This window comes from Vipera ursinii (genome assembly GCF_947247035.1).
Source record: "Vipera ursinii genome assembly, chromosome: 1".
Taxonomy (NCBI): domain Eukaryota; kingdom Metazoa; phylum Chordata; class Lepidosauria; order Squamata; family Viperidae; genus Vipera; species Vipera ursinii.
In genome coordinates, this window is record NC_139512.1 from 168437818 (window position 1) to 168453542 (window position 15725).

The following is a 15725-nucleotide window of genomic DNA, read 5'->3' on the forward strand; positions in this document are numbered from 1 at the left end:
TTACTTGGTGTTATAAATTGCAGATCTACCAAATCCACTTAAAGAAAATGAAGATTCCATAGAGATACTTACTGCTGGCCCTGGTTTCCCAGGCATACCATGTGAACCACGTGCCCCCTAAGAAATAAAGAAAAAAGGTTATAGACAGAAGTCTGATTATACGACCACGATTTCCAAAGTGATATTAATTGCTAAAAGGGATATCAAGGAAATCTACCACCAGTTTCTATTAGGAACAGAGGGACTCCATCACCACACATGTAACTCAAGAGAGAGGTTGATTTCTCATTGGTTAAAAAGTCTTCATGCAAGTAAGACTGGAGCTGTGAGCACATTTCCTTGGAAATAACTTGGCATAGAAAAGTCATCCCATTTTTTTCTTAACCTCTTCAGGGGAAAGTATTTGTTTTGAACTGAACAGAAGCAGTTTTCTTCTTCAATGTGTTTCAGATTGTTCTCAGCTGCTGTTGACATATAGGTCAGCCCTGATAACTGCTGTTCTATTTCTACATAAGGGTTCTAAAAAGCCATTGGAAATTTCCAATGCCATTTCATTGCTTGTTAGTGCAATTGGCTAAAACTGAGTGTTTCCTAAATTAGCCTTTAATGAGAAGTCAGGTTTAAAGTGAACAGCAAGCAAAGGCCTATTTGAGTAGGCATGATTGAACAAGCTAGTTCAACAATTTTACTGGCTTTATCTATGTTATTGTACAAAAAATAATTACTTACTGGAACGCCTTGTGGTCCAATTCGTCCTCTTTCTCCGGCCATCCCTCGGGGGCCCTGGAGTCAATAATACCAAAAGAAAAAGATATTAGTCCAAAGTTAAATAGGAAGTGGAGATCATCTGCTTGTAATTCTCCCCAACTTAAGTCATGACTGACCGATAATTTCCTTTATCCACCCCAAAACAAATATTATCTGGGCAGTCAACATAAAAAGAATAAAAGTTCAGTGAATCTTAGGTAAACATACAGACACACCCAAAGAGTTCAGGAAATGGAATTTAAAATATCTTTCAAATAAGACAGAACCCTTTTCTTCTCTCGCTTATGAAGTAAACTTGTTGTGTCATACATTTTTCTCTATGAAAGGACCAGATAGGAAAACGCAAAGAAAATTCCTTAATAGGTGCCTGTGCTGAGAATAATCTTCTAAGGCAGACATGTCAAACTTGCAATGTCACATGATGTCATGCGATGTATTAAAGCCTTTTCTTCATTGCTAGCAATGGGGTGGGTGTGGTTTCCTGGTGATGTGTCCGGCCCATGGGCCGGCAGTTTGACACCCCTGTTCTAAAGCAATGTATAGCAAGTATGGCATCTCCAATTTGGTGTTAATTATTAGGCAGGTGCATAAAGGATAAGACAATCTATCATCATCCTATCATCACATCCAGTTTCAATTAAATGCAATTAATGTGAAAGAATAAGCAGATACAGTGAAAAGCATAGTCAATCACCTTTCAGGTCAATGATGACAGAAGAGGCATAATACATTATAAATTATAATGTAATTATAAATTACAATATAAAAGCATAATATAAAACCAGATAATGTATCTGTTTTTCCTACAACAACAGTGGTGATGGATGACACTGAGGGAAACGTGAGTTCATAGAAAAAAGTTCTTTCCCTGTCGTAAGGAAAACAAGTTAAATTGTCTTCGTTTTCTTAAAAAACAAAGTCTCCTTGCATTCTCTCAGTTACTACTTCAAGGCTCAATCTGGCTGACTGTTTCTATAGGAAACAAACTGCTAGCATAGCTCCTGTAGGAATTAACTTTTTTCACCTTAAAAAATATCACCCCTTTGCTCAATGTTCTTGCAGTTTGGATGGCAGCTGGCAACTGGTATTGACTGCCATCCCAACTAATTTTATGACCTTGGGGTCTAAAACAAGAGCAACTGAACAAGACAGCTGAATGAAGAAATAAAATGGCTAAAGATATTTCTTCAGTAATTAGACTAAAACTACACTTATACCATAATAGAAAACCCTACAGGAAGAAAAAAGAAAACAATTGTGAATAATGAATATGATACACTCACCATAGGACCTGTTGCACCCATCTGCCCTGATGGACCTGATTCACCCTATACATTGCGTGGAAAAAAAACCAGTTTATTCAAACTTAGGGACCCACATATCAGCAACAAAGCAAAAAGAAACTAGACACCTTGCAACAATCCCTTCATCGTGTAATGAAATTAAATTGTAATGTGATATATATTCCAAATAGAAGGTAGTTGGAAATTATTCCAAGTGAATTGTCCGATTTTGTTGCTTCAATATTTGTGAGGTTTTGTTGTATCATTTTGATGGCTTCTGCTTCTCTTTCTACTGATCCAGCCATGGCAGCCTCCAATATATACGGTACATGAAATGTATTGTTCACACTAGATTGCCTTGTGAGTGTGAGGGATTCTTGAGGACAGATTTAAATATCCGAGAAGGGATGGTTCTTTCTTCTCAGGAATCTATTCCATACCAGTTCTCTCCAAATGAAGAGTTATATTTTTAAAAGGTATCCACTGTTGCCAATGAAAACTTTTTAAAAGCCTAGTTATCCCACAGGCTAGACAGCTGTGGACCAGATGGAAATGGCTCTCGGTGCTACATTTGGTCCATGAACTGTAGGATGAAATAAAGTCATGTTAGGGTGTACTCATTCTGCCAGTATCTCTCATGTCTGAATTTCATCTAACCTTGCAACATTGTGAACATCCTTCTGCTAGTTCCTCTGCAATATTTTTGTCACCTAGCAACAAGCAAACGTTGATGACCTATAGTTCTTTCTGGCTTTATCTAGATTAAAGAAGGCAGTTAAATTAACACAAGGATAAAGTAAATCTATCACCCTAAAGCTTTCTTCTTCATCAGGAAGAAGCAACAATATGTGTGAACTGAAGCACCTAGTAGGCAGCAAAAGTGAATATTTCCTCACTTTTAATCCTCCTAGAATTACTTCTATTGCATAGAATCAATAATGCTTAATATTGTCACTTTGTCTATTGCTAAACATAAGGAACTCAAGGATCCTGTCTGATTGGCTACTTTTTATTTACTTGTTTTATTCTCTGCCCTCATCGCGTCCGCAGATAATCACCCGGCCGCCCTGTTTAGGGTGACTCGCTCCCTCCTTAATCAGGAGGTGAGAGAGGATCCCTTGCAGGGTCGCGCCGAGGAGTTTGGTCAACATCTGTCGGATAAAATCGCTTGGATTCGGACCGGTTTGGACTCCAGCTGGGCAGAGTCTGACGATCAGGACACGGGCGGTCTTGTCAATGTTATCTGGGAGGAGTTTGATTCTGTGACCCCTGATGAAGTGGACAGGATTATGGGGAGGTTGAGCTCCACCACATGTTTATTGGATCCGTGCCCTTCTTGGCTGGTTTATGCAGCTAGGGAGAGGACACGAGGCTGGTTCCAGGCAGTTATATCTGCTTCTTTGAGTGAGGGTAATTTCCCCACCGTCTTGAAGGAGGCGGTGGTGAGACCTCTCCTCAAGAAGCCTGCCTTGGACCCAGCTGTGTTGAACAACTTTCACCCAGTCTCCAACCTTCGCTTTCTTGCGAAGGTTGTTGAGAGTGTGGTGGCGCATCAGCTCCCTCTGGTCCTGGATGAAGCAGATTATCTGGACCCGTACCAATCAGGTTTCAGGCCCGGGTACAGCACGGAGACGGCATTGGTCGCTCTGGTGAATGATCTCTGGAGGGCCCAGGATAGGGGATATTCCTCTGTCCTAGTCCTATTAGACCTCTCGGCGGCTTTCGATACCATCGACCATGGTATCCTGCTGCGGCGTCTCAGGGGATTGGGAGTGGGAGGCACGGTTCTTCGGTGGTTCTCCTCCTATCTCCTGGGACGTTCGCAGTCGGTGTTGGCAGGGGGGCAGAGATCGGCCCCTAGGTCTCTCATTTGTGGAGTTCCTCAGGGGTCGGTTCTCTCGCCTCTCCTGTTCAACATCTACATGAAACCGCTGGGTGAGATCATTCGTGGTTTTGGAGTTGGGTATCATCAATATGCCGATGATACCCAACTTTTCATTTCGACCCCAAACCACCCCAGTGATGCCCTCGCTGTGATGTCCCGTTGCCTGGAGGCGGTTCGGGTCTGGATGGGGAGGAACAGACTTCAACTCAACCCTGACAAGACTGAGTGGCTGTACATTCCGGCATCCTGGGACATTCAAAATGTTCCATCGCTTTATATGGGGGGGTGAAGTCTTTACCCCCCGTGGATAGGGCTCGCAACTTGGGAGTCCTCCTAGATTCACAGCTTACCTTAGAAGATCATATAGTAGCTGTGACTAGGGGGGCTTTCGCTCAGGTTCGCCTGGTGCGTCAGTTGCGGCCCTATCTAGACCAGGATGCCTTGTGTACGGTCACTCATGCGCTCATGACCTCTCGTCTTGACTATTGCAATGCTCTCTACATGGGGCTTCCCTTGAAGACCACTCGGAGGCTCCAACTGGTACAGAATGCAGCCGCGAGAGTTGTCTTGGGAGTTTCCCGGTACTCCCATGTTACACCTTTGCTCCGTGAGCTGCATTGGTTACCAGTTGTCTTCCGGGTGAGGTTCAAGGTCTTAGTGATGGTTTTTAAGTCCTTACATGGCATGGGTCCGGAATACCTCGGGGACCACCTGCTGCCGGCGTCGACTCCCCTCCGCCCTGTGCGTTCCCACAGAGAGGGCCTCCTCAGGGTGCCTCCGGTCAGAGAATGCCGGCTGGTGGCCCCCAGGGGGAGGGCCTTCTCTGTGGGCGCCCCGGCTCTGTGGAATCAACTGCCCGTTGAGCTCCGGATGGCACCGGATCTCCGCTCCTTCCGGCGCGGGTTAAAGACCCATTTATTCGAACAAGCTGGCCTGGCCTTATGGGGAGTTAACTCAGGGTTTTAATATTTGTATATTTTTACTGTTTTATTTTGGGCAATAATGTAATTCTTTTTTAACTTTTGTACTTTTGTATTTTTATTATATGCCCTGTTCACTGCCCTGAGTCCTTCAGGAGAAGGGCGGTATAAAAATTTAATAAACTTAAACTTAAACTTAAACTTATTTAAAGCAATTAATATAGTTGTCCATCTTTCAACCAACTCTGAGTGGCTTCCAGTCAATACTTGTTTTCTCCTCTCTACTCTTACTACAGCACAAGTAAGTAAGAAACTACATAATAAAACCAGGGTCTCTTTTTTAGCTCTAAATTTAGCTGCTTGCATGATTTCTGCTGTTTCTGAATAATTCTTTTTGACATACATTTTTCAAACACATCATGCAGCATAGTAGGTTTGGCCCCTAAATTAAGATTTCTTCCATAACTTCTCTAAAAGTATGAAACTCATCTCATAGCAAGTTGCAGCAATAATATTTTACTATATGGTCAAAAACAATTTTTTTACCTTAGATCCAAGGGCTCCAATTTCACCTTTAGGGCCATCACGTCCTTTTTCTCCCTATGACATAAATATAAATCCACTGAGCAACTGCAGTGGCATATTAAGCCCAGTAAAAGAAACAGACAAATAATTTTGAAGTCATATTCACTGAACAAAGTGAAAAGGGAAGCAAAGATTTAAAAAAAATAGCAAGAGAATAAATATCAACTCTTTCATTAGGAAAGAAGATATCTTCATACTTACTCTAGGGCCCTTTAGACCTTGATGACCTGGTGTACCAGGAAAACCTCGAGCTCCCTGAAGCAGAATGAGAAAATCCACAATTATATAATGACACAAGTCGCTTCATTTCCTCCTTCCTGTCCCCATAGTATAGATGTTTGTACTACCTATCTATCCACACATACAACTTGCCTACAGTCATTTGAACTGTGTATAGACTTTGCATGTAAGAAAGGTATGCAGGGATAAACGTGGTTCTCTCGACTCTTATCTTCTTTGTGGCCTCTTAACATAACAACGAGGGGACCGAGTGCCTGACATTTTTTAATTGTCCAGCACGTTTGTGCAGTAAAGAATCTCCCCTCTTCCTGGAAGTGTATGCTATTTAAAGTAAAATTACATACAACATAATGTGCATAAAGAGCATTTGGTAAAGGGGTTTTTTCTTCTTCTTTTGAATATGCATGGATGACAAGGAAATTCAAAATGGAGACGATAAGGGCAGAGTTATTAATTTCCCAGATGCAAGGATGGTAATATATAATCCATCACATTTTAACCTTCAGAATCCTGGAAGTGATACCAATTGAGGAAGGCCAGTCCAACTTTTTATACTGGGTTCTTTATGTGATGAGAATGGGAAAATATGAATTACTTGGTGCAAGAATAGGTAACAAATTGATGTATGAGGGTTGAGATACAAAAACACTGGAAAACATAACATATGATTTTGCATCTGCCACTGAAACTAAGAATTATAGAACAGTTGAAGGATGGGAGAAGAGTTGAGGTACTTGGCAAAGCAAAAAAGAAAGAGGTCTACAGATAAAATAAAGAAGGGAGGTAACTAACTTTAAAAGGTAAATAAACAGGTATTTGTAGAAACCACAAATTAACATTCTGGCATAAGTATAATGCATACCTGAGCTTTCTACATTACAAAATCTTAGTTTTGGGATGTAAAATTATATACAAATTTCACTGCTTATGCTTAAATAAAAAAATAACTTTGAAAAGCTTCAAAGGAAACAGCAGGTTATAATCTCAAAAAAGAGGGGGGAAATGAAATGGCAAACTTTGTTCTTGTTCTGTACCAGCCTGCTACCGGCCCTGCAGAAAAGGCAGGGACAACCCCTTTACAAACGGCAAGAGGCTGGAATTACGCCTGCCAAATTTATAGCTACAAAAACAAACAAGACACGAACCAAGAAACAGGAGCTTTAAAAAACACGAACTATCCAAGCGGTTGCCTTCAGCAAACCAGCCCTCCCCACACATTCCCCTTATATAGAGTTCAGGGCATGGCTTCTCTCTGCCTCCTTCCGAGGAGCCCCATTGCCTTCCTCTGTTTACTCCTGACTGACTGCCTCCTGCGTCGGGCGTCCTTGAACAGGGCCAGCTGTGGGTCATCTTCATCCACACTGTCAGGCTCACACAGCTGGGTCTCCGTGGTGACCAAGTGGGAGGGGCCTGGCTGAGGGCTCTCATCAGCAAGATCTTCAACCCCCTCAGCAAGGTCTTCAACACCCCCCTCCTCCTCCTCTGAGTCATCCGACCCAACTGCCGAACCCACAGGCTGACCCTGAATCACAACAGTTCTATAATCTCCTGTGAAAGGCTTTTAGTTCTCACAGTCAGACATGATTCCTTCAAGCGTATGGGGAAAAGCACCATTTAGTAAATGGAAACCTCTTCTCTCCTGTGATCCTGATCAGAAAGCAACTAAAGGCATTACACTAACTGAAAGGGCTTGATTTTCAGTGTCTTCTTAGCTTTTCTATTCATTTTTCCCCAGGGCAGATCATTCACCAGATATGCTGATTTCCAAAACTTGCCAGAAAGCCAAATCTAACTTTTACAGGTCTTTGAAATGGCTTGAGATTAATGATTAGTCATTAAAGCCTTCAAAAATATTTGCATATTTTAATGTTTACTTATTTGTCCAAGTTTTCAAAGGATTTTGTTATCTGAATAAGTTTTTTTTTAAATTTAGATTTACTAATAAATAAAATAAATTGTGAAGCACATCATGGAAAAAAGTGTGAGTTATCAGGGACCTGGAGTTTTTATACTTAGCTGTAATATAAATTGAGCTGTTGTTCTGTAGCTTAACAGAATAACAGAGTTGGAAAGGACTTTGGGGGTCTTCTAGTCCAATCCCCTGCTCAAGCAGGAAGCCCTATACCATTTCAGAAAAATGGTTGTCCAATCTCTTCTTAAAACTTTCAGTGTTTTAGCACTCGCAACTTCTGGAGGCAAGGCATTCCACTGATTAATTGTTCTGTCAGGAAATTTCTCCTTATTTCTGGGTTGCTTCTCTCCTTGATTAGTTGCCTTCCATTGCTTGTGTGTTGCCTTCCGATGCTTTGGAGAATAGGTTGACCCCCTCTTCTTTGATTAGATATTGGATAGATATTGAAACACTGCTACCATGTCACTGCTAGTCCTTTTTTCATTAAACTAAAAAGTAAAGGTAAAGGTTCCCCCGCTCATGCGTGCTAGTCGTTTCCGACTCTAGGGGCCAGTGCTCATCTCCATTTCAAAGCCGAAGAGCCAGAGCTTGTCTGAGGATGTCTCCATGGTCATGTGGCCGGCATGACTAGATGCCAAAGGTGCATGGAACGCTGTTACCTTCCCACCGTAGTGGTCCCTATTTTTCTACTTGCATTTTTACGTGCTTTCGAACTGCTAGGTTGGCAGAACCTGGGATGAGTAACAGGCGCTCACTCTGCTATGCAGCACTTGGGATTCGACCCACCAAACTGCCGACCTTCTGATTGACAAGCTCAGTGTCCTAACCCACCGTGTCCCTCTTTCATTAAACTAGACATACCCAATGCCTGCAACAGGTTTTCAAGCATTTCTCATTAGATTCTAAAATTTAAATACACATAGAAAACAATGAGAAAAAAGGTGCCACTAATGATTTTGCCTCATTGGTCAGGAAATATACATCTTTATAAGCAATAAAGCTTTGGAATTTGTCCTGTTTATTATGCATAGTTCTCTACGTTTTCTTGGAAAACAATCTATTTTTGAACAAGCAATCTTAAAACGGAATTGTTTAAAGCTTTCTCCTGAAACTTTACCTCATGGGGCTCTTTCAAAAGTGCTACTGTATTGTAGTTCACAGGACAGCAAATCATACATTTACTTTGAATGGAAGAGAACGATAATTTTGCATTGACTGTTCAATGAGAGTAAAGAGAGGAGGTTCCTGACCAAATTGGCAAAGTGACACCTAATAGCCATTTTTCTGTTGTTTTGTTTCATGTTTTGTTTTTTGGAATCTGCTAACAAACATTTTTCTGTAATTTTGTCTAACGATCATGCTGATCAGAAATCAGCAATATAACTATTGATACTGTTCAAGGAGAATAGAGGAGACAAAGGAAACCTCTGGCTTATCCTGATATAATTGTAAGTCCTGTATTATCTAGCAACTATGACATACGGTGATACTATCCACATGAAAATTCTTTGTCTATTTCGATGCATTTCCTGAGTGCATTGGATTAACATTCTCTTTGCAGCTGAAACTCAGTGGATGGCTACGTCTTTTGATCTTTAATATTTCAATTTTCAAACTCAGGAACATTAGTCAAGAAATACATGTTAATAAGGATTTTTTCCCCACTTTTATCTTCTATTATCAGCTCTCATTCCTATGAAACAATATAATTCTCAAAGATAAAATCTCTTACACATTCTAAAAACCAGGTAAGTTTAAGAAATTGGGCTAACAGAACACAGGTCTTTTATATTGTCTTGTTTTTAAAAAGTACACTTGTCGATGACATATAAATTGTGTAAGTGCAGTCTAGGATTCTTTACAGATTTTATTCCAGATTTGAATGTATGATTTTTTTTTCCCCAGAGAAGCAGCTAATTGTACATACTGGAGATCCTGGAAATCCAACTTCCCCAGGTTGTCCTGGTCTGCCAGATTCACCCTAAAAGAAGAATACAATAAAGTCATAAAATCACATTATAAAGGTAGTGGTTGATCTGATTGGGTTGCTGCTGCCATGCAGTGCGGGGGAAGGCGGCAGTTGGTTTTGTGAAGTGGTTGTTTAATGTTGTAAACCTTTTTGGCACCGTGGACCGGTTCCGTGGAGAGAGGTTTTTCCACGGACTGGAGAGCGCATGCTTTTGTGTGCTGTCTCTGCACACAAAAGCCCTGCATCTTTTGGATGGGGCCTTGCTTGTTTGTGTGGACTGGTTGCTGGCATGCCATGGCCCAGTACTGGCCCACGGACCGGGGGGTTGGGGGCCCCTGTTGTAAGTCACCTGGAGTCACCTTGTAAGAGGTGGGCAGCCATAAAAAATTGTTAAATAAATAAATAATGTTCTGATATCTTGCACATCAGTGGGTTTCTTTTCTCTGAAACATGTTAATGTTTCACGCTGAAGGTGTGAGAAACTGTTGAAAGTTTATTTTTTCAATAATAGTGCATTTTGAATATTGCCCCAATATTTTCAAAAAGTCATATTAAATATGCATAACTATTATCAACCAAGATTTCTGTTAACCCACAGGTAACACTCTAGTCATTTATAATAAGCGGATCTCTCTTTACTTTGAAATTGTCACATCAGCAATAGCAGGTATGTCAGGCTTCCGAGAGACAATGAAGTTCTATTAGAATGTAGCAATTGCTTTACTAATGAAAGCTGTCTCACTATGCAGTTGTTGGTTGCACTAAAAACTATCAGCAAATTGTGCTTCATAATAATATATAATATATATAGCATAGCAGGAAATAAATATTGACATTAGGTTTTATGCAAAAGTGACTTTGCACCCACAGAAATGTCTTCCACTGTCATAAAGCACAACTTTATTTTATTGAAAACCACTATCTATAATAATCTTCTGTGCCCCATACCACACTATACCAGAGGATAGTACTTTTCAGAATGGAGTTGCAATGGATTGAGAATCAGGCACCTTGTATTGCAGGAGCCGAGACACTTTTCATTAATACAAAATCTGTGTTGGATCAAGCCCACCGTTTTCCTGTAACTACGGATAAGTCAACATTCCTTATTTCATGGACCACTGCATGTGTGAGAAAATGTTTGCAGTATTATTTAGCCACTAATGTCAGTCATCAATGTAAAATAAAATTTAAAAAGATTTAGGCAGAAAATATTTAGAATATTTAGTATTGAGATTTTTGAATTTAGTGTTGAAAATAGATCAAAATGTGTTGTATCACATTAGTATACGGTCGGCTATGCCACCTGTCCTCAATCTAATATTCTCTGGACGTATTAAGAACAAATTCCCAGAATACTGAGCCTGTAGAATTTGAACCTAAACACATATATGGAAGTTAGCAGGTGAAGAAAGTAGATATTTTTAACATACATACATTCTTGCTTTATTATTAAAACAAAGCAGTGAAAAACAGGATTTCACTCAGTCCCTGCTCCCTTCTAGAACGTCCTGACCAAAGAAGTTTCTTTTGCTGGCGTTTAAGATCCTTTCAACAGACTGAGCAGAATCTTATTTTACAAAAAAAATGTTTTGATTGACAGTTGCCTAGACACAAGTTTCCTTGCTTTGCTAAATAAACTTTTTCTGATTTTAAGATTATTTTCTGGTGATTATTATATAATGTGCCTAGCATCATACTCTTGAGAAATCTATTTTAAAACTTACATCTTCACCAGGTTTCCCTGGAGGCCCTTCTGGGCCACGAACACCAGGTGGACCCTAGTAGAGAAAATATACATGTTTATGTTAGGAAGTTAAATGATACTTTAAAATGCTTCACACACACACACACACACACAAATACAACTGAATATTAAGCAATCTAAATTGTAAAGTGTATGCATATTTTGATACAAAAAATGTTTCCCAGACTGATTTCACAGACATAACTTCTGAAAAAATTGTGACATACCAGAATTTATAAAGCTCTATTATGTTACTTCCCCACCACTAGGTTGTATGTGCATAATTGACCTTACCATGGATCCTGGGTCACCAATTTCACCTGGAGGACCTGGGGGCCCAACAGGACCCTAATAAATAAATAAATAAATAAATAAATAAATAAATAGATAGATAGATAGATAGATAGATAGATAGATAGATAGATAGACGCATATGTATGTATGCATGTATGTATGTATGTATGTACGTATGTATATGTATATATTAGAAATGGTGCAAATCAGGACAATGATGTAGCCTATTAATTAATGAAAACAATCCATAAAAATAAATGTAATATGTTATAAGAATTAAGATAGCTTAGGTCCAGCACTGATTTTCCATAATCCTAATTTCTTAATTTGTAACTTTGTAAAAAATAATTTCACTCTTTCATCATCTGTGGAGCCTGTGAGACAAAAGAAACTGAAGTTGAACCCAACCAAAACTAGTTGAGTTTTGTTCAAGTTTCTTTGAGGTTTTCAATCTTGACTCTGGATTCAATAGCACTGCCCCCGAAAAAGCAGTTCATTAGGAAATTTTCTTAGATTCATGGCCAATGGGCAGTTTACAGGCTGTGGCTGGTTGGGGTGTGTGTGTGTGTGTGTTGAGGAATAAATAAATAAATAAATGCAAGAATATATCACAAATTGTTAAATTAAGCAAGAAAGGGTCCCTGCACAGACTTGCATTTTTTTATTGTGTATTGTAGATGTTTTACTGTGTTAATTGTAACTTTGTATTTAATTTGTTTTACTTTCACGTTTGTCTTGCTTGCAGAGCTATTGTAAAACACCAAGGGTCTCTAAGAGTGCAGCAGACATAAATAAATACATAAAGAGGGCGGACACAAGCCAAGAGGGTAAATAATGATATATATGTGATAATATTATTCAAATTTTATGACTTACTATATGTACTTGGGTCACATATCATGATATCAGTATTTAAGTTTTGTATCATCACTGTACACTATGAATGCCATTGATGATACAACAAATATATTATTTAGAAAAACTAAGGGCAAACCTGTAGCTTACTGTCCCTTTTGCAGTAACTTCCCATGCAAGCTTTACAGAAATTAAACTTTCTCTTTTCAGTGCAGCCCCTAAATAGAGATATGAACTTCTCTACCTCCACTTTAGATCAAGCAGGTGTTGTGAGTAAACACCTGCATCAAAATAAACTATGGATAATCTTAACTGTGATTTGATTACTGAAATTAGCCATCTTAATAATGATAAATATAATTCAGCCTACTTGAATATGGCATCCATCAAACACATCAGTTTTAACCTCCATAATCCACATGTCAGCATGATCTAGTCCTAGAGAGCACCAAATACAGTCAGTATATTATAATTTTAATTACACACAAATATTTTGAAACAAGCTACATACTTGTTTCCCATGATTACCCGGAGCTCCTCTTGGACCCACAGGACCCTATGAGACAGGACAAATAAGCTTATTAATCAAAAGAAATGGTGAGAACTAGTGCAGAAATGCAACATGCAGGCATCATATGTTGGCAAAAGAAGTTTAAAAAGACAAAATGCAAAGAAAATTATGAAAAGATATGGGAATTTCAATATATTGTTGAAATATTTGCAAAGAAAACGGGTAGAGAGATTGCAGTCTGTAGGTGAAACAACTACTGTATATATATTTCAGTAACTAATAACTTTTGATTCTGTCTTTGATCCCAAATAAGAAAGGAAAAGACACCTCCCAAACAAATACAATAAAATTAAAGCTTGGTCACGAACACAATCCTTGCCATAATGGAACATTAGGATACCAATTATGTAGAAAGCTTTCACTTTTTCTCATATAAAGCACATTCAAGTCATCTGTATAAAAATAAATATTGTTTGTTATCATACGACATTATAAACTCTCTTGCTATTCCCCAGATGATGTAAATTTATTTGCCTTTTAATAAATAGTCAGTATCTAATGTTTTATCTGTTTTAAGATTATTACTATTAAATTTAATATTTTCTTGTTTCACAAATTTCATGCATTATTGAGTACAGCTTCTTAAAAACAGCAACATAATTTCTTCCACATAAAATGCCTAAACCTTTATAATACCACCAAATACATATAAAATTGCTTTCTTAGATTCAGATTTACATATTTAACAAACAAAACCTTAAATATTTGCCCTGAGGCATTTCTATTCATGAAATTAAGGCAAAGCTCAACTGAGTTGTCAACATTTAGAGATTCTTGAGATTTTACGCAGTTTGTACATAAAGTGAATCAACCTGAATTTTATTTCTTAAAATAATGTTTAAGAAGATGTATATCCTTTTAATTTGGCCCTTTTGTGATAAGTTGCTTTTATATTACTAATTCATAACAATGACATATTTTACTATTAAAATTATATTGTATATGAATATTTGTATGTCTATTTTTACAATTTAATAATGAAATGGGCTCTTGAAAAGACACAAGTGAATCGGACATAGAATCTCAAAGGTGGACAACTTACAGCCAGGCTGTTAAAAGTGCATTGCTCTCAAACAATATAAAATATGAAAATTGGGCAATAAGATTTTACCATGAAAAACTGGCATTATCAGCCCAAATTTCCCCTTAAAATATTCTCAAGTTTGCTTCTTCAGGGGCAAAAATTCATTTTATAAAAAATGTGGAACCTTGATCGCAAAACATCATTCACCTTTCATTTTTCTAGAATTCACTAGATATTTTAGCTGCCTTTGGGCCCATGAATTCTGACTTTAAATTTCAAACCTCAGCATCTAAATCTATTAAAGTTGCTGCAATGGGGAGAGCAAGCATAATCTATCTGCCACATATAGAGTGCATTATAATGGCAAATTACTTTACAGCATGAAAAGTCCAGAAAATCATTTGAGGATATATTATTTCCTTCTCAATAAATATTTAAAAAATAGCCTGAGGGCTATAGAAGAATGGTTTGACATTACATGGAGCTAGACAACATATCCCTCCAGAATTTACTTTATGTTCTATGTTCTAGTCTTGTTCATATCTGCAACTGCCAAAATACCTGGTCACTTTTGTGGGAAAACAACGAAATTGTAATCAACATTACCTTGGGAAACATTTATCTTCTAACGTTTCACAGAGAAGATTTACCAAAAGAGGTTAACCATCCATGAGGAGACATATAAAGAAGTCTCTTACAAGAAGCATTGTGGCCATGTGGGATGCAGAAACTGAACAACTGAGAATATATTTTGAACTTGCTTTAGTTATGTACTTAGTATCTATAACACATCCCTGTTCACAGAGTTCTCAGATCACCCCAGGCATTTTATACATCACCTCCATTGTTTGACAAGTGCTCCATCACAATGTATAAAGCTATTGGGATACACCGTGAATAGAATTTACTGTGCTATAAGATCCATCCAGCTCCACTTTCATTTTTTTCCTTTGTTTATTTCATATATATTTCATTAATTAATTAATTAATCAATTCATATCCTTACCACTGGACCAGGCATCATCATCTGTGAAAAGGCATCATCTTCTCCTGTCATCTGAGATGCAAATGGCTGTAACATAAGAAGTTTCATTATTCGAGAAGGGTATAAAAGGTGTTTTTGTTCCCATCATCAGAGATGTTCCAGAAATGAACAATACTGTCAGTTCTGCTTTAAAAGATTGCAATGATGAATTCAAAACTGACTGAATTGTGCAGCCAGGTTCATTTGTGGGTCTCATCTTTAAAAACATGAGGAAAATTAGGCTTCACCTTCTTTAAGGCTTATTAATGTATTACAAATGAATAAATGCTGTTTGCTGTTAAATTTTCATTCTTTAAAAAAAGAAAGAAAAGAATCTTCAGATGCACCTGAACATCGGCAAGACAAAGGAGATGGTCCTAGACTTCAGGAGGAAAAGAGAGGAACCTGCCCCACTTTACATCGGGCGGGGCCCCTCTGTGGAGAGATTCTCCTTTCAATTCCTGGGAGTCTACCTCTGTGAAGATCTTACCTGGAAAGTTAATACAACCCAGGTGGCCAGAAAGGCCCAACAGAGACTTCACTTCCTCAGGGTCTTGAGGAAGAACAGGGTAGAACAACGACTATTGACCTTCTTCTATTGGTCTATTATAGAGAGTGTCCTCTCGAGATAAGAAGATATTACAGAGG

General features: G+C 38.5%; 1 protein-coding gene across 1 annotated transcript in view; it reads right to left on the reverse strand.

Moving 5' to 3' along the window:
* LOC310643853 (uncharacterized protein) overlaps positions 1 to 15725 on the reverse strand; it is a gene marked incomplete at its 3' end in the record, with an annotated part of 113457 nt that continues 97732 nt past the window's right edge. The window contains exons 8-17 of the mRNA XM_083368467.1: positions 15060 to 15125; positions 12970 to 13014; positions 11604 to 11657; positions 11290 to 11343; positions 9521 to 9574; positions 5643 to 5696; positions 5403 to 5456; positions 2052 to 2096; positions 730 to 783; positions 1 to 117 (exon numbers count right to left, since the gene is read on the reverse strand). Coding sequence (XP_083224593.1) covers positions 1 to 117; positions 730 to 783; positions 2052 to 2096; positions 5403 to 5456; positions 5643 to 5696; positions 9521 to 9574; positions 11290 to 11343; positions 11604 to 11657; positions 12970 to 13014; positions 15060 to 15125 — 597 coding nt within the window. The remainder of the gene's footprint in view (positions 118 to 729; positions 784 to 2051; positions 2097 to 5402; positions 5457 to 5642; positions 5697 to 9520; positions 9575 to 11289; positions 11344 to 11603; positions 11658 to 12969; positions 13015 to 15059; positions 15126 to 15725) is intronic.